General features: G+C 36.7%; 3 protein-coding genes across 5 annotated transcripts in view; 2 read left to right on the forward strand and 1 right to left on the reverse strand.

The window, feature by feature from the left end:
* LOC135692843 (uncharacterized) overlaps nucleotides 1-18,956 on the forward strand; it is a 152,459-nt gene that overhangs the window by 68,126 nt on the left and 65,377 nt on the right. The window lies entirely within an intron of this gene.
* On the reverse strand, nucleotides 1,608-5,196 carry LOC135692855 (YY1-associated factor 2). 2 transcript variants are annotated; one of them, XM_065211188.2, is made up of 4 exons: nucleotides 4,994-5,196; nucleotides 3,854-3,982; nucleotides 3,436-3,555; nucleotides 1,608-2,866 (listed from the first exon to the last, which is right to left on the reverse strand). In XM_065211188.2, the coding sequence occupies exons 1-4, from the start codon at nucleotides 5,038-5,040 to the stop codon at nucleotides 2,614-2,616; spliced, it is 549 nt and encodes a 182-aa protein (XP_065067260.1). In that variant the 5' UTR covers nucleotides 5,041-5,196; the 3' UTR covers nucleotides 1,608-2,613. The 2 variants fall into 2 exon arrangements, with proteins under 2 accessions (XP_065067260.1, XP_065067259.1); XM_065211187.2 differs by having other exon boundaries at nucleotides 1,608-2,869; nucleotides 4,994-5,165.
* Nucleotides 8,614-16,350, forward strand: LOC135692834 (uncharacterized). The gene is made up of 4 exons (XM_089111525.1): nucleotides 8,614-9,162; nucleotides 11,365-11,567; nucleotides 12,485-13,840; nucleotides 14,287-16,350. The coding sequence occupies exons 2-4, from the start codon at nucleotides 11,411-11,413 to the stop codon at nucleotides 14,613-14,615; spliced, it is 1,842 nt and encodes a 613-aa protein (XP_088967651.1). The 5' UTR covers nucleotides 8,614-9,162; nucleotides 11,365-11,410; the 3' UTR covers nucleotides 14,616-16,350.

The raw sequence follows: 18,956 nt of genomic DNA on the forward strand, positions 1-18,956 counted from the left end.
GTATCATAACCATCTTTTTGAATTAATGATAATTTTTGTAATATATTCAGGATTACAATAAATTCAGGATTGCTAGCCACCGATTAATGTTACAGCTACTTGATGTTTGATTTCATGGACAAATCTTAAACTACCATTTAAATTTTGAAATTTCAGTTTGAGAAGAGAGTTTATGGCAACAAAAAAACTCTATACATCACGTTTACATCAAGGGCTGATAGCTATTAATTGAAAGAATACAAGACCATCAAAAGAAACTGAAAAAATTAACGACCCACGAAAAATTGAATATCACTAAGAAATATGGCTCCAAGGCACATTCTATTGGAAACCACTGCTAGCAATGCTTATTTGTTCACTAAAAGTTTATTCGTTTATTTATTTACTAAAACGGGTTTAAAATTTAGCATTGCGCTGGAGAAGGGTTGTGCTGGAGAGGGTTGTGCTGGAGAAGTGTTGGACTTATCTTAAGAGGTTCGAGCTTTTCTCACATTCTTTGATAATCAATCCCTAAATTTCAAATATATCAAGGAATGTTAACACTGAAAGGAAAAAAGCTTTCTGCATTTTCATATGACGAATTTGAATGAGAGAGAACTCCTTCTGAGTAATCTGCCTGTTCAATATTGAGAGAAAAGGAAAAGCTGTGCTTTACATCAGGGGAACGTAGATGGAACAAAAGGAGCGAGTTCATCACTTTTTGGACGGTCATTTATAACAGACACAATAAGCCCCCATTAAGCCTCAAATGAGAAACATCTTCCAATAACGAACACTTTTCAATACTGGAAACCATTAAACAACGGTCACCTCCAAACAAATGACTTCTTGACAGGGGACAGCTCTGCACATCGGACAGCAAGCAACTCTGGCCAGAAATGTTTCTGTTAAATCAAAGTTTGCATACATAATTTTCATTGGACGAAGATTAAGCAGCTGCATTTCTCAGGAAAACAAACTGAATTCCATTAACGATGAGAGATTTACATTCGATTCGTGATTTTCACATGATTTATAAATTTTTCCTCGCACACCCGTGATGATGGCGTCTTATGATAAATCGTCTTGCGAGAGCAAGGAGTTTCTAGATGTAAACCAAAAAAGGGAGACAAGAAAACATTCTGTTTCAGGAATCGAAGGATTTGATGCCAATTGAACAGGGGGGGGGGGGGGTGGATTTTACAAGATCCATTTCCCCTTTCTTGGTACCCAAACGAGGGTACTCATGGATAATTAGGATACGGGTGCTCTTGCTGGAGTGCAAACCATCAACCCAAAAAAATAATTTCTAGCATAAAAATTGATCCAACAAAACATTTTTTTCTCGATGTGAAGAAGAAAGTTTGCAAATTTTATCTATTGTTTGAAACTTTTCCCATATTCAAGACCGAAAAAAATAAGTTAGAATTTCACGGACCCAAAAAGTAAATGAGCCAAGAAATAACTTGGTCAATTTATAGACTTGAAAAAGAAACCTGAGTACCCCTATCCTAAAAATGTATGACTACACACCCTGGGCTTGGCACAGTCAGTGCAAGTATATAGGATAATCGTGATTCTATACCCACGTGTCAACAGAGGCTTGGCTCACCGTTACAACACGTTCATAGGCAGACGAAATGTTTTGTTGCTGAACGATTCTTGCTTTACAAACAAAGTTATATTTTCAACACAGCTAATAATAAAACGACCTACATTAATGACTAAAACACTAAACAAGTCAGATTAAAAAAGGTGTCCTCAACTCTCTACATGAAATTATTACAAACACAGCTAATCATAATAAAGTTATTTCGACAATAATTTAACGGTAAAACAATATAACCCTTCCGATGTTTACTGATGGATCACGTCGGTACATCATTGTTGCACAAAGCAAAGTTGACGAAGAATTGCATAAACGCGACGTGGATTATTAAGACCTCTGAATGAGCAACTTTCTTGGATAAAGGAAATCGTAGCCTTCAGTAAAATTGAAGCCAGCTCTTCTTGGCTTTGTAAAAGAAGTAGTTAGAACTCCGCTCTGAATTCGAGCTCCGTGTTGACCAATTTCAGCTGCTCTAGACACGTTATTCAAAATGCAGCTTTGTTTTAAAGGATTTGCCATAAACTTTAATAATAACAAACCCACCGAAATTCTTCAGTACTAAAAATGTCGTTAAAGAGTCTGCAACGGCCATAGGGTTATCGCTCCAAGTTTGTGCTTCTGATAAAAATGTCACCGTAGAGGCAGGTAGCATCAAGTCAGTTTTGATCTGCTAGTCAATCGTCGAATGCATTAGCATGTATACTGGGAAATAATCGTTCTTCTCGCTTGTCGTTATCGGCGAGAAACGTACAAAAACTTTCACAAGTGTATCTAATGAAGGACATAAAATTCTGCCAGTCAATCTTTGTTTACTAATTTTACAATTCTGAATCAGTCCTCAGGTGTTGATTATATGATTACAAATTTCAAGGCGTCAATTTGACCACCTGAGACACAAAAACCGCATGACCCAAATAATCGATCGAACAAGTTCTGTAAGGAAAGTCTTTTGACTAAATACACTATAAGACAATATGCACAATTTGTGTAGGGGCTAATCATGGCGAAATTGATAATACCAACTTTCAAGTATTTATTTCAACAGCTTTTTCCTCTTTTTCGCCGTTTTCCACCTTTTCCTCAAAAACAGGTGGAATAATTTGTTCGTTTTCATCTTTTACGGTAGTTTCTTGTTGGCTTGGAGATGCCGGTGGAGATTTTTCATCTTTCACTGGAAGAAGCTTGTAATCCGTTATTATAACAGTGACGTCACCGACTGTAACCTCTAATTGTTGCTCGCTATTTTGATCCACATTTTTAATCCGTGAATGGCTAAAACTACTGAAAAATTGAAGAAAAGTGTTAAAAAGGGGGGTTTGCTTTTATTAAAACCATCTTTAGAATCAACATCTTTTTTTAACACGAGAAAACATAATCTAGGAAAAATAAAATATAAATTATAGACAAATGGCATCCTTATGAAATGAAATGATGACAGTAGCCTTAGGTTTGGATCTGATCCACTCCTGATCACTGTCCAGTCAGCAAATCACTGACTTGGGGGCCTACCCTTAAATCCTTGTTTAGTTATTAAAGTTACTGAGATCTGTGATTAGCGGCTGTGATTAATCACAGCAAAGAACCAAAAATGTGCATTTTTCTCACATTTATTTTAATCCACAATGGATATAAATTTATACTCTGATAAGACATCAGACATTTATACTCTGATAAGTGTCGGACAACAAGTACTTTAGTATGACATGTTTCCAAATGCACTATTTTCATAAAAGAAAATTGACACTTTTTGGTTCTAAGAACACTTATTTCATAATTTCATGTTAATAAAAGTAGCATTATCTAACTGATTATGGAAAATTTTAAGCATAAATAACTGATATTGTTACCTTCGTTTATGAGAAGAAGGGTTTCTTCTTGGGTTTGCAGTTTTTTGGATTTTTGCAGGAGTTGGAAGGAGCTGTTGTGCTGTTTGTTGTGCTACTAATTGGGAATTTACTTTTGGTTTTCTGCAGAAAGAGAGACATAAATATTTCATGATATTTCAGCAATTGTCAATAGTTTTACTACAGATGTGTTTTCCTGCAAATCTCTCGCTTGTTGCTGTTGCGTTTAGATGTATTACATCACTCAAAATACTTGAGGAAGTCATGCACACTACTTTTAGTGAGAATCAGTGTTTGAAGATCTTGACAGGTTAAATGCTGAATTACATAGCTAAAGATTCATTGATTGCAAAAATTTAAAAACAAAGTTGCTAAGAAAAAACAGCCACGGATTTTTATAAGTGAATAAATGGATTCCTACCTGGTTGACGTTCCCTTCCTTGTATCACAAATTGCACATTTGAATGCCTCTGCATTATTCTTATAGGTACAAACAGAACAATCCCAAGAGAGACTATCAACCTCGTCAAATGATCTGGGTTTCTTTGGCCTTTGAAAAAGGAAACTAACTATTTCAGTAAAACTTAAAATATTATCCCAATGATATTCAAATCCTTGAGAATTTGAAACAGAGATGATCAGGTGTTGTTATGGAATTTACCAGGGTGCATTCCATGTCAACTGTACGCCAAAGGTCCACCAGGGCATTTGTTTAGGTATGCCAAAAATATAAAAGCAGTTAGTAAAACTGTAAACATTATTGTGCTAGACAAAAAACTGATTATTAGAGAAAACTGTGGCGTATGAGTCTTTATTTTACGTTAACTATGTACATGGCTTCATGTGTAGTATGTTAACTAACTAAATTTTAAGTACTCCAAAAATTTTTTATTGGTTTGCACGCCAAAGGCCGAAAAAAACCTGGGTGTACGCCGAAGATCTCCGGGCCTAAGTACATGGAATGGCCCTGGGGAATTGATAAACAGAGGCGGATTCAGACTTTAGCAACCTATGCATAAACACATGTCAGACTTTTAAAGAAAATAGAACAAAAAAGAAAACTATGAAAAATCTTTGATCAATATCTTTTTGGTCGAATTCTTTAGCACCTTCCGTCCAAAAATCTGCCCCCATCGATACCAACAGAAGGAAAATCTATACAAAATACATTTAAGCTAATCTTTACAAAAGGAAAACAATAAAGACTCTTCATACTATGGATAAAATATATTCATTTGGAAGATCTTCCGTCCAACAAACTTTCTAGTCTGGTAAATGGAATTTTAGGGAGAAGTTGAAATGAGGTTGAATACAAGACATTTATGGAGGCCCTGAGATCTATATGCATCTCGATAGAATCACGGTTCTGCCTGTATTGAAAACTGGCATTCGTGACTGGAATGAACATCGAGGCATTCGTGTCTGCCTGTATTGATATTTGGCATTCGTGACTGGCAAAGGCCGTGCCATGAGCATGTTACGACGGCGGTGATTCTGATTAATCAAGATCTTGAGGCAACAAAAAGGCAACCAATTTGGAAAACTAAATAACTGGTCATACCTAAGATTACTGTATGAAGTAGATGGATTTCTATTTTCATCTTCCATGGTGAATCAGTGGGAACTTGAAACCTGATGTTGATGTTGACGAGAACCCTCCGCTCAAACCGGCCATTAGTCAAATCAGACAGCAACAACAACACAAAGGAAAGGATTAAAGCGTCTTTCCAAATCGAGGCTAGGTGGGCGACGACGAAATTCCTCCCGAAATCCAAAATCTCGTGTCATCTCCTTTTTTTCTCAGTGCCCTAGACAACATACGACTGTACTAATGAATTCATATGAATATACCTAAATAACATACGTAGTAATTTTCTGCTCCTATAATGCCTGTTTACGCTAGAGCGGCAATGTCGCGAATTATCTTATTTAAAAAAAAATTAAAGTCTAGTACAATTTTAATAAACAAAATGCAATAGCCATCACTGATTTATGTGTGTTTGTTGCTGTTCATTCTCGTCAAGTTGCAGCGTTACATATTTACTACTAAAATACAATAGACTTATTGTCAGTTGGAAATTTCGTAATTTTCATTCTCGCAAAAATAGCCGTCAATTTACCTTCCTGAAAAAATGTGACGTTCCTCTTTTTATAAAAACTACACTCTTTTTGTAAGTTTTGTAAGAACACGAGTCTCAGAATTGGTCAAAAGTTAAAGGACAAGTGACACACTTTTCACCCTATCTTTTCTTTTCATTAACTTATAGATCTTCTTTTAGAAGTAAGTTTTTCCTGGTTTGGAACAAAAAATTCTAATCAGGGGGCGCAGGGGACGCGATTTTGCTTTTTATCACGTGACCCTATGACGTACATTGTGATAACTCGGAATTTTCCTGTAATTTATAAAGAGTTTACGAAACACGACGCGACAGGTCCAGACGAACTGTATTCGTTTAAAAGCGTGTTGTAAACGTTAATATTGCACTCTATACCAGTAGCAGCAATAAAAAATTATCACAATCTACGTCACGGTGTCACGTGATTCATTTCCCGCCAGAATTTCAAATGGGTTTTTAAGTGGGAAAATGAAATCAGAAAGGAAAAATATTTCAACAACACTCTCATACAGCATTTTACTTTGCTGTAAATTGCTGTGATTTTGAACAATGTTGTGAAGACCCCCCTTAAAAATTGAATCTAGAAAACGAGAACATTTCTGCCATTTAGCAGGGCCGGCAAAACCGGGGGGGGGCGATAGGGCCATGGTCCCCCACTTTTCTGCAGAGCAAAAGGAATTTTTTGATGCAAAAGTGGAAAGAAAGGTACTATATTATTTTCTGAGTAACTGTGCTTAGTAATCCCTTAAATATCCCCCTAGCTTTAGCTTCGTTGCTTTTTCTTTACCATAGAAGACATAAAAAATTGAATATTGGAATTTGATCAAAGAAATCGGTCATTGTTTTACAACGATAAACAGCTTGGCTTAGGAAATAGATCAAGAAACCTGAACCAGAATAACTTGGTGCCAGCACAAATTGATGGAGTTTCGTTTTCTCTATGGCCTAAACTACCAAAAAGTCTAATTGTTAGCGAAAACCTTCTCAGAAAGTAACATTACAAAAGAGAGAAACTAGCCGTCGACGGAGAAAACAGCTGGAATGAACATTTTTGAAGATGAGAAATAAAAAAATGGCAGATTTGTTCTTTAAAAGCATTATCAACAAAATTCAAAGTTTCATCGTGTCGATAATTCATTTCTACTAAGAAAGAGAAAATAGACGCAATTATAAATTTTTTTAAAACTCGTTTAACCAGCACAACGTGAGAGTTTTTAAAATCTAGAGCCTTTTTTGTTAAAAGCAATTTTTAACAAATAAAAGCAATAATTCAACTTTCTTTCTGAAAAGTTGAAGATCAGATGTTACAAAATAATATCTCAACTGTGCAAAATTGCTTAATATTCTATTTTTAGTTGATAGTTCTTCTGTTGATATACCAATGATAATGTTTTTTTAATAAACCGTGTTTCATTCATTTTCCTTCCTCAACCAATTTTGGCTGCTTTTAAAATCTAAAAGGAAATTTCATTACGAGCTACACTATAAAAGTTATTCTAAAACTTTGCAAGATCTTTCCTATTTCAAGACACTTCAGTCAATTTCAAGTCACAGTTATTGCAAGATCTTTCCTATTACAATAGACAAAACTATGACAAATGTTGATAAAACAAAGCTTGAATATATTGCCTAGGTTTTTCCTTCAGTTAAAATTCATTTTAGATACTGTCTCTGGCTATCCCTAAGACACCATTTTTCTTGCAGCCAATCATGGTGGTGCCCTTCCTTCTCAAGACTTTCATATTTTGGCTCTTCCACTTTCAAACAAGTTTCGCCGGTCCTGTTCAGGTGTGCTTTTTCAATGAATTTCAAGGTTAGCAGTAAAAAATTTCAAGCGAGGCCTTAACACCACAAACGGACTTTGGCAAAGGCGGATCCAGATCAAATTTGAAGGAGGGGCAGTTGGTAGTGGGGGCGCTGAAAAATTTTCAAAAATAAATTACGCCACTGGACCTTGGATACATTGGATGAGAGAATCACAACAGTATGCAGATCTAGCTGATGCATTTCGTTTAGCACCTGATGGAAAATGTTTACTCTTTTATTCGCGTTTGCTTTCGTTATGTGTTGGTTGAAACCATAAATATCTAAAAGGTGTATTGTCAAATCAGCTTCCCAAAAGTAGCGAATCACACGGAAAATTTTTAGCCATAATTATACCAAGAATACAATTGAGATAACGCTATAGGGTCTGATCCAACCTGAATTCTGATATATGCAAAGGTTGTCGGAAAGAGAAGCCGCGCCCTGCTGTGCAGGTAACCATCATATTTCTGCCTAAATCTTATAGAATATAGGCTTTAAGAATACTAAGGCTCAAAATCGCTAAGGCTCAAGCAAGAATAATGTAAGAATAATGTAAGGCTCAAGAATTAATTTTTTTGCTTATTTGATATTTTTGGAAAGCAAAAAACGCGTGTTACATGCTATATGGTTTGAAATAGACGTATCTCGTCCTGGAGCTCGGGGGGGGGGGGGGTGGGGGGAGGGGCGTAAACTAAGCCTTATTTTGGACGGGGACGTGCCATTTTGGTTAAAATTTTGGACCCATAATTCCGCAAAAATCATCAAACAAATTTTGCATGTCCTTTGCCCCAAAATCTCAATATTACACATATTTCATACTTTTACTTCTAACTGGACATTCATTTTGTTAATGCTAAATCTCCCTCCTAATAATTTTGCAATATTTCTCAAAAATGGAACCCATAATTCTGTATGCTTCTTCAAATGGTGCAGATAATTCCGCACTTTTCAGAAAAAAGATACCCCTCAATAATGACACGTCCCCGTACCTTCAAACATGCTAAGGTCCCCCCCCCCCAAGCCCTGAAGTTTGTCATAAATACCATAACGCGACTACCCTGGGCCGTTAACTTTTTGCGGCTCTGGCACCCAGGGTATAACGAGACCAATTTACACATTGTGTCACTAAAGAAAATCTAAGACTTCTTAGGCTCAAAACTTGTCGCTGCGCAAACGATGCACGGTGATGTTGGATGAAATGTTGGATGAAATGTTGGGTGAAATGTTGGATGCGTTTGACTTTCTAATTTTTTGGAAGTAAATGTTGGATGAAATGTTGGATGCGCTCGACCGGGGCTTAAGATATGAAATTCATCCTATGCATTGGCTCCGACGCAGGTCGGAAAGCGGGGGGGGGGGCAAGGGAGATTCTAATAATCATAACAAAAGAACTTTTAAAAGGCTCTATTGTTTTGCAAGAAAGTGGGGGCATGGCCCCCGGCCCCCCTTCGTCGTAGGCCCTCATATACCAATATTTATACTATCGTCATCACACTGTGTTGCTTGGGATTCGCACTTTTGTTTATAAGAGACACACTGCAGCCATTGTCACGTGGTTTGTTTTCCTAGAATACCATGACAACTCAGTTGTCTTTACGACCACTGAACAAAAAATTATTTGCACATGAAGGCTATGTCAATGAAAGGCAAAGTTCACAATTGAGCAAAATCTCAGCGATTGATGTAGGTCACAAATACGCGATTCGATGTAAGGTTGAACTGGAGACTGTTTATGCCAGACTATAAAAAGGCGAGAAATACTAGCGAAAACGCCGTTTTGAACCCAATCAAGGTGCCACTACAGACGGTAAGTGAAAGTCTTTGAACTTTCTCAATTTGTACAAGAACTTGACGAATAGATAGATTCCGCAATATTTCTTATATTGACGAATAGATAGATTATGTCGCTCTCTTCGTTTTCTCTCTCTCTTTGCCAATAGCAAGCAATCGATGCATACTTCGATGTAAATTTTACTTTAGACTTTTCAGTGGGGAAGTAGGCCCTACGTGGCGCCCCACAGACCGCTACTTAAGCCTTTCACAGAAAACTGTCTGGAAGCTTTAAAAAGTTTCTAGTACTTGAGAATGCGCGAGAAAACATTAAAGGCATTCATTTAAAATATGTCTTATCTGCCCTTTTTGCAGTCGGTGGTAATTTTGATATAGGGTACCGCGCGAAAGTATTACCGCTAAAACAGCCCAAACATTTCACGTAAGAAGAAATTTTCATTCTTTTTCAATGAACTTTAGCACCTTCGACCCTCTATCAAAGGGCAAGAGAAGTGGATGTCCCACTGCACCCCCTCCAGTGTCCCTGATATCAATTTTTTTTGAAAATGAGCAATACCTCAAGATTATGAGCATCAAACTTAACATTTTGACCTTAATGTAAGGGATAATCTTATCAGGGATTGGTACTTTAAGTAGTACCTGTTCTTAAAACCAATTTAGTTTACATATTGCTCATTAACAATTTATGCCACAATTCATTGTAATTCAGTAAATTGTAAGATCATTATCAATCAAATTTCGTTCCAGATTCTCTTCTTTGATTGTTTTATCAATAATTGATCATATAGACCACAAATTTGACCTGTTCACAATAGCTCACACTTGACTTCTATACATTTGCGCACTACATTATTGTAAACATAAATAAATCCATTCAAAAACATGATAAGAGGAAACCAATCAAATCATTGTTGATTGTCATCAGGCAACTTCTCAGTTCATCTGAGAAATGTTTCATACAAAAGCTTCATTTTCAAAGTTCTACCTGTGAAAGCTATATTTCAAGGTGATAGAAATCTTTAGATTTCCAAGGCATTTTTAGAGCAAGCACAACATTAGTAATTTTAACGTGAGGGCTAGAAAGGCCTTCATCTATAAATTTGGCACTAAATTATCTTGTTCAAGTTCACATTTGCTTTTAGTTTTTGTTGCAAACTTAAAACTTTTTTCTTTGAAAACAAATACTGATCATGAAAGGTTCCCAATTAGCCTCTGACCGAAGTTAGATGCATTAAATTGTTCAAAGAAATTTTGAAAGCATTAGCTAGCATGGGCTGAGATGCAAGTTGGAAAGTGGGGGGGGGGGGGCAAGGGAGATTTTAACAATCAAAACGTAAGAATTTTTAAAAAGCTCTATTGTTTTGCAAAAAAGACTTTTTGGATTGTTTGTAGTGGAATTTCGAAATTATATGAAACTAAAACTGTGTCAATTTAAGGACTGGCGCTAGACTAGGAAGCATTAGGGCTACCATAACTTTCACAAAAATTACTTTAGGGTTGGGGCTTATTCAAGGGGGGTTTATTTGAAAGTGGAGGCTTATTAAAGAAATAGCAATAAAATATTTACAAATATGTATATTTTTGTACAACAAGTTAGCAACAGCAACAAAACATTAAAAATTAAACGAATATAGAAAGGAAAGTTTTTATAATAGTAAGGATAAGCATCCACAGGGTATAAGGCAAGAATAAAAGACCTAGCCAGGACGAGGGTGGGTGCCGCCATAAAAGCATATTTTTCTAGGCCTGCAATTAGATATCTAAAGGACCCCTTGTTTGCCCTCAAGATCTGCCCCGTTTTCAAGAAGGCTTCAACCTATGTGAAAAACTTGTAACAAGTCATTCTTTAAAACTGATTGGTTTCCTTAAGCTACAATTCTGAGTTTAGAATATAATTTTTTTAGCTAAACATTTGGCTATAAAGAAATACTATTGCATATGAAAAATGTCTTGCATAAGAATTCTTACATAGCGAATTCAAGAAAATTAGCATCAGTGTTGCAAATTTTCCATTTTTTGGTGCATCTGCAGGCAAGCTAAAATTCTGTTGAGATGTAATCTAAGAATTTTATCAGAAAGATTTTTAGGCTCCCCCCTAGCATTCAATCGCTACAATGTGCTTTCATTTTTCATAATTTTTATTCATATTCATAAAACAATTTATTTTTCTAATTAGAATGTACACACATGATTCAATTTTTTATTTTTTACTTTATAGAGAAGACAATTGCTAGTCAAGTTACCAAAGGCCTAACCGGAGGAGGATGGATGGCGTAAATAAAGAAGACGTTGACAACCAAGCTGCAGGTGCAACAGAAGCAACAGAAAGTGAACCTGGTTCAAAAGGAGGAAATGATAAAGATGTGGTTACTGAGGTAGAAAAAAGTAATGATGGAGAAGGAAACATCTCAAAACCAGAAGGTCAGTTCGATGGAGTTGAAATATAGAACAGAGATCTAAACTAAAAACCAATTTTCGAAGGATTTGAAAATCTAAAGTGCACCAATACTTGATAGGTCCCATCAAAACTTTGATCCACCCCCCTGATATGCTCATACAATTGCTCAGTTCGGTTTTCTAAAATCAGGGCCTGAGACAAGGGGGTACATGTCCCCTCACTTTTTTGCAAAACAACAAGAATTAAACTTTCTTCTGCACGATGCACAATATTGAATGTCCACAAGGCTTTGTGAATTTTGCCCCAAAACCACTCTTTCAATCATTCTTCAATCATTAAGTGTCCTTTCAGCTGTAAAACGTGGACCTTCTAAAAACTCTAGCTCTTCATAGGAAAACTTTTTTCCATCTTTCTTGTGCCAGCAAGTAAGGTAATTAAGCTCAGGGGCTACCATTCATTTACAAGGTGTTCAGTGGCGGATTTAAGGGGGGGCAACTAGGGGCAGTTGCCCCTACCTCGACGAGTTGAAGCAAGTCTGGCGCCCCTTTTTTTGGAAATTTCTGCCCCTTTTGAAGAATGAGAATCAGGTGAAAAGTTTATGTGACCGATAGGTTAATTTGCTTCATAGATTACCTCAAAGTTATGTTGTTTATTCTGAAAATGGATCTTAAGTCGTTGTATTCAGCGTACTCTCGTCACCAATTTTTGAATATTTTTTCAGCGCCCCCACTACCGACTGCCCCTCCTTCAAATTTGCTCTGTATCCGCCCCTGAAGGTACCTATTATTGGTGCCATATACCAACAATCTAGAACTTGGTGAATCTTATTGTCAGAAAACATTCAGGTGAACTATTTTTAAACTTCTTATAGTAAGATAGCATAGAAAGTTGGAAGAAATTCTTGCTAGCAAATTGATGTACTTCTCGTTGCCTTTTTTAGAAGAAGCTGCTAAGGATAATAATCCAGTGCCAGACGGAGAAAAGCCCAAAGTTGACAACGCCGAAAAGGAACAACCTGTTGAAAATAACACAGGTGAGAAGGAACAGGATCAAGAACAAAATGCAAACACCGAAACTGAAAAGAAAACTTCAGAAACTGATGTTGCAACTGAAGAAGAAAATACCAGCGATAAACAAAACACAGAAGGTGAAAAAGACGCCCCAAAAAGCGACGAGGTCAAAGCTGCTGAAGAAAGTGAATTAAAGACTGAAGAAGTTGCAGAAGGAGAGAAAGTAAATGAAGAAGAATCAAATAATGCTGACACCAGTAACTCTGAGAATAAAGAGACCGAAGGAGCTAAGAATGAAATAGGCCAGAATGCGAATGAAAATTTAAACAGTGAGGAAGCACCGACTTTAGCAGGTGAAAAGGTTGATGGAACTGAAGAACATGTCAAAGTCGATGGAGACAAAACTGATAGTGGCATTGTGCCAGAAAATAGTCCAGAAAGCGAGAATGCCATTTCTGAATCTGGTCCAGCAAAAGAGGGTGAAGATGGGGCAGAGATGGCGCAGGTAAAGGATGGTGACAAAGATACAGTAGAGGGGGATAATCAAGAAGAAAATAAGAAAGAAACTGGGTTTGAAGGAATGGGAGAAAGAGAGGGAGAAGAAAAGGGAGATAAAGAAGGAGAAGAAAATGGAGAAAAGGAGAAGAAGGGAGAAGAAAGCAGTGCTCAGGAGGGTGTACAAACTAAAGATAATAAAGAAAATGATACAGAGGACGGTGATGAGGCAAAGGAACATGAAGCAGTCGGAGAAAGCAGAACAGAAAAGGAAACAGAGAAGAAAGACGAAATCGAAACCGGAGGAGGAGGACAAGAAACCGAGCAAGAGAAGAATATAACAGAGGTCGCAGAGGTGAAAGAAATAGAAAATGAGGGGGATGAACGAAAAGAAGGAGTAGAAGATGTGCCAAATGATGCAGAGCCAGTTGCACCTGGAACTGAGCAGATACCACCACAGAATGAAAGTGTTGATAGGGGAACCGATGAAAGAGACGATAGTAAAGATGCAGCAAATACAGAAGCCCAGTCTACCGAGGATAGTAGGCCACAAGATGAAGAAAAGCCCAAGGAACAAGGCAGTTTTGTAAAGGAAACAGGAAGGAGGAACAGCACCAAAAGCATTTCTGAAGGAGAAGACAAGAGTAGAAAGACGAGAAGTGGAAGTAAATCTTCGAGTTCGAGCAGGGGATCTATGAGGGCCGTAGGTGGGAAAAAGAGGTCCCCATTCAAAGAGGGAGATGAGAACATGAGAGAGAGGAACAATTTGGATGGTCATGCACACTTCCAAGGTAGGATAAAAACTTTTAGCAATATTCTGTCGAATAAGAACACGCCGTTGGGACGTACATTTTTGCGGATTTATGTCCGTTTAAAGAAAAATTTATCTTCCATTTGGTTATCTGTGTTGAAACAGGTACCTATTGTTTATTTTTGCATTAACAGTGGAGCCTCCATGTATGAACTCCGTCTAGACCAGTGTAACTGTCCGTTTTAAGAGGTCCCTTTAAGATTGTTTTAATCATTTGGGACAAAACTACCTGTTCATTGTTGTTAAGAGACATCCGTTGTATAAAGATGTCTGGTAGTGGATATTCAACTGTATTGGGCTTGTCGTGATTGTTATGTTATTGAAAAGATTCATAAGAATGCTTGAAGAGTATATGGATAGTAATTTAAATCTTTTGCATATGACAGAGAAGGGCTGATCGTAATATCTAATGGTTTCGCTTTTCAGACTACTTGACGAGGCAAGTGAAAGAGGGGAAAGAGTCAGAACTTTATTTAAGTCAGAAGCTAGAACAAAAAGATCACGAACTAGAGACTGCAGAAAGAAAGATCAAAGACCTTCAACTTCGAATGAAAAGATTCGTCAAAGATGATAAAGCGAAAGACGAGAGGATATTAAGTATGGAAAAAGAACTTCGAGATCTCACCGATAAAATGAACTCACTCACAGAAATGCTGGACCAAAATGCAAATACAGCCACCACAGCAACTTCAAATGGAACTATTGCAGAGTCTAGGCAGCTTCAAAAGAAGTCAAGTGTTTGTGTGATCCTGTAGCTTTTATGTAACTTATTGTCAGCAAGGCTGTTCACGACGACAACCAAGTTTCTGAAGAATCTGGTAAAATGAAGTGACCCGCCTAGTGGATGAGCAGCTCGTTTGTTGTCTTGAAAAGAGAATATCATCAAGTCCTCAAAAGAGGATGACCTGAGCCTTTCCAAGGAATCTTTTTTGACTGTTTGGAATAAATTAGAAACCTTATTTAGAGTTTAACCAACTTGTGAAAGCCTGGCGTTGAAAACATCGTTACGTTTATCTGCAGGTTGCTAGAAAACGAACTCAAAGGCTTGACAGTAGCCAGTACTTTTGGGCGAACAGATACAATACACGCCACAAAGTTCATATCCCTCAAGTTTGATTATAAGACAGGTGATATCTCTTGACGCCTTAGTTGTATAAACTCGCAGTTGATTTTTCGACGTGATTAAAAATGCATTTGTAGAATTTTTGAATACGACCACACGATTCACAAAAACATCATGAAATTCTTCTTAATATGTTGAATATGTCAAAACTCTGGTCACTGCTATTTTGGCTTTGTTCTTAAAGTTATGAGCAGGGACGAAATTACAGAGGTTTGATGGGGAAAGGGCCAGTGCACATGTGGCCAAATCTCAGCCAATTCGTCGCACATTTAACTGATTGTAAACATTTGAAGGTATTTCATGGTGCTCTTTCCTGTTATTGGATCTAAATTCAAAAATTCTAAAATTTAGTTTTGTGAAGTTATCACTTAATAACACTTAAATCGTTGACCTTGATAGTTTTGTACAAGAATGCTAAATAAGATTGTGATGCACATCGATGTTTTCTGTTGTATCATAAAAGATGGTAAAGAAGGGGGGGGCGTATAATTTTGAAGAAAATATTTATTTTTCACGTTAAAAATATCGCTTCTTCTTGTTCCTGATGACGTTTCAGGAAGTTCCCTTTACCATCTATATCATATAGTTGTTTGTAAATCATTGTAGATTTTTACGAGAAGGTAAAATAACAAAGTTGATCTGATGTAAACGAAGGATAATGTTAAATTAATTAAGGCTAAAGCACATGATATTTTCCATATGGACTTGCTTCTCCGTTTTGTTAGGAATCTGATCTGAGAAATGCAATCATATTTAATTTTTGCAGCACTTGAAATAGCGTGGCCATAGTTAATACATTGCTACAATAGCTTTTCCTTTTTTGATTGTATTAATTGAAAAGATTCAGTTTTACATAAGATTTTTAGAAGTAAACTATGGTGTTTTAGAAAAAGATACGTCGGCGTGAAATGCTTGGAGGAACAGGGAGGACAACAAGAACCAGACTTTTTGCTTGCTTGAGGTTTACAATTTTAGTAGAACTGGGCCATTGTAAAATCATTTGATTTACTAATAGTGAAATGGCTCAGAATCATTTCCGCATTTCCTGACGTCATTTATATCAGGATAAGATGCTATTTAAAATAACGAGCCTCTGTAAACTCAGAATCAATAGCAAGCAAGACAATAGCGCAAAATCCATTTAGGTTAAAGACTTTTTGTTTATAATTGTACTAATTTTTGTTTGTATTTATCATGCTGCTTTTATATCAAGGCGTTTATGAGTTGGCTTGTCAATTGCCAAGCGTTGTAATCTATAATATGATGTTTTTTATATTATTAGTGTGTACATAGAATATTTTCATTAAAAGGAGAACAACATGTAAAAAGAGAGATGATTGAAAATACTATCAAACTGACTGAACTGGCTTATATCAATTATTGTTTTCTTTGACTTTACAGTATAATGTTTAAGAGCAGGGACCATGGAGCAAATTGTGAATGGATGCCAAAAGTATGAACATACAGCAATACAAAAATCGAATTAATGATTCAGTAAATTCTCGAGCCTCGCTCGGGTCGGTTATTTTCCCGCACTCTCTATTAATTAATGATTCAGTAAATGTTTTCAAGTACATTTTATGAATTATATAGGGGCAATGCAAAGCCCCTTGGTCCCCACTTCCATAGTCCATGCTAAGAGCAAACTTTAGCATTTTATTCAAACCCGATCTGCTGCAATGATTTAAATAATTAGTATTTTGACAAGGGAAAAAAGAAAGGTGCAAAGATCTTTTAAAATTCACTTTACAAAAATTTACTCAAGAAGCTACAACTGCATCAGTTGATGCTTGTGAAAGCAACTATTTACTGATTGTACCTAAATGCACCCTTAAGATTGTTCTTTTTGCCATGTTGAGTTTAGCATCTGCCAAATAATTTCTTTGAAATTAGGAGGATAAAATAATAGAACTAAAATATTATTCTATTGAAATCAGAAACAGTCACTTATTCCTTACAATAAATGTGAGTGGACAAATAAGTGGATAACAGAGTTTTCTGAAAGTCAATAGTTTCTTTACTCTTGGATTAAATTTGTCTCACTAATTTGCAAACACTTTTGGGGCTATTAACAATCATGGTCAAAGCACAGAGAGTGAACATTCCATCTAGTATTTGGTACTACCAAAATTTGGTAGTACCAAATTTTGACAGAAAAATTTGGCATGACATCCATTATTATAATTATAATGTAAAATGGAATTGGTTAAACCTAGTTTACATGGTAGTAAATGTTGGGTATTACCACCTGGTACACCATGGGCCAGCTTTAATATTGCCAAGTAATTAACTTTGTTTTATGCAGACCAACTTCAATAGAGTCTGAATATCTTTTTGGCTCCAAACCTTCAGTTTGTTGGGATCCATTAGATCTTTACAAAATCTTTTTACATTACTGTAAAACAATGTAAGGCTCATGACTGACAGGACAGTCATCTGAATTGCTGCAATCACTATAACTTCTTGGAAAGATGACTGGCACCCTGTCTTCCTGTTGCCATTGCCTCCTCCACTTATGAGCAGCAATGGCAAACAAAGCAAAAAGCATTAGTCCTCCGAAAGAACTGACAACAATTTTTACTGACTTTGTTTGAACACTTTCTTCCACATATAACGGACTGTTTGCAGCTGAACTCTTGAAGGTGCAGTGTGAAACATCTACAAAGTTGCAGCCACTATTTGAGCAACCAGACACACTGAATCTGAGGCTCCTTGTATGACTGTCTGAGCTTCTTTTCAATGAAAATTTGCAAAGCCCATAATGACATGTTGATGCAGGAAAATCCACAACTCTATAACTTCGATCTGAAGCTTCAATTTTTATATGATAAGTTAATGGAATGCTGTGATTAGAATAATCTTTCCATTCAATTAAGAAATTCCTTTTTGTCTTTGAGCATTGTGTTATTTTTGGTTTGCCTGGGAGCCTATCTAGTGTGCGAATTTTCACTGCCTTAGTCCAAGGAGAAATATTTACAAAAAGAGACTTTATGATATAGCAGAGTTGCACTTCATAAACTGTGTCAAATTCGAGATCTCTGGTGATAATTGCAAATGCTTTCATTTTCTCGCGGGGGAAACTTCTTGATTCATTTAAGAAGTAACACTTGCTTTCCAATTTACAGTATCTCACAGAGATAATAACATTGATTGCAGCATAATCAAGGCCTGGTGGATACTCCCAAGAAACATTAATTGAGGGAAACTGCTTGCTGACCTTATTGGTGACATTGACATTCATCAAATTGCCATAAATATCAGAAAAACTTTCCCTTTGGCAAAGCAGCTCCTTTGTGCAGATCCCAAATGCATTTGCACTTGAAACATCTGCTTTGTAAATCCTTGGGAAATGATGAAACCATTTAAGGAGATTTAAACAAACAACTTCTCCTTTCCTAGTTTGGCATGGCCTGGTGTCAAAAACTACAGCATCCTTGGTTTTAACAGGGCAATATTTGGCATAGACATGCATCGCAAAAACTGATACAGTATATTTAGTTTTGTCGCCAGGAGACGTTGGTGTCTGGAATTGCAGTCTGATGAGTTTATATATGGAACTCTTGTTACCATAAAATGCAAAGGAGACATTCTGAGGCTGAGGGACATTAATGGTGGCCAGGTCAACAGTGACATTTCGATGACATAGTTCTGTGCTTGTGTTCCTCCAAACACAGGTGAATTGAACCAGTCTAACTGTTGGGAGGTATTGCAAGTCTACGGTAAATTGCTTTGATTTATAAACCCTTGACGTATTAAGGAGGCGTCCATTACTGAACAGTTGCAAGACGGGTTGTTTTGAAAGCTGATCGCTCGTAGGCCAGGAACGGTTACATGGTTCCCAATCACATTGTACAAATACTACGCCTGATCTGCAACCTGAAAGTCCATAACTGCTAGAAGGATTTAAGCAATAAAAGCAGACTATCAACAGCGTGAATGAAAGATTCTGGTTAAGCATTTTCCTAACATTTTT

The sequence above is a fragment of the Rhopilema esculentum genome, chromosome 3 (genome assembly GCF_057945365.1).
Source record: "Rhopilema esculentum isolate cy_ngs chromosome 3, ASM5794536v1, whole genome shotgun sequence".
Taxonomy (NCBI): Eukaryota; Metazoa; Cnidaria; class Scyphozoa; order Rhizostomeae; family Rhizostomatidae; genus Rhopilema; species Rhopilema esculentum.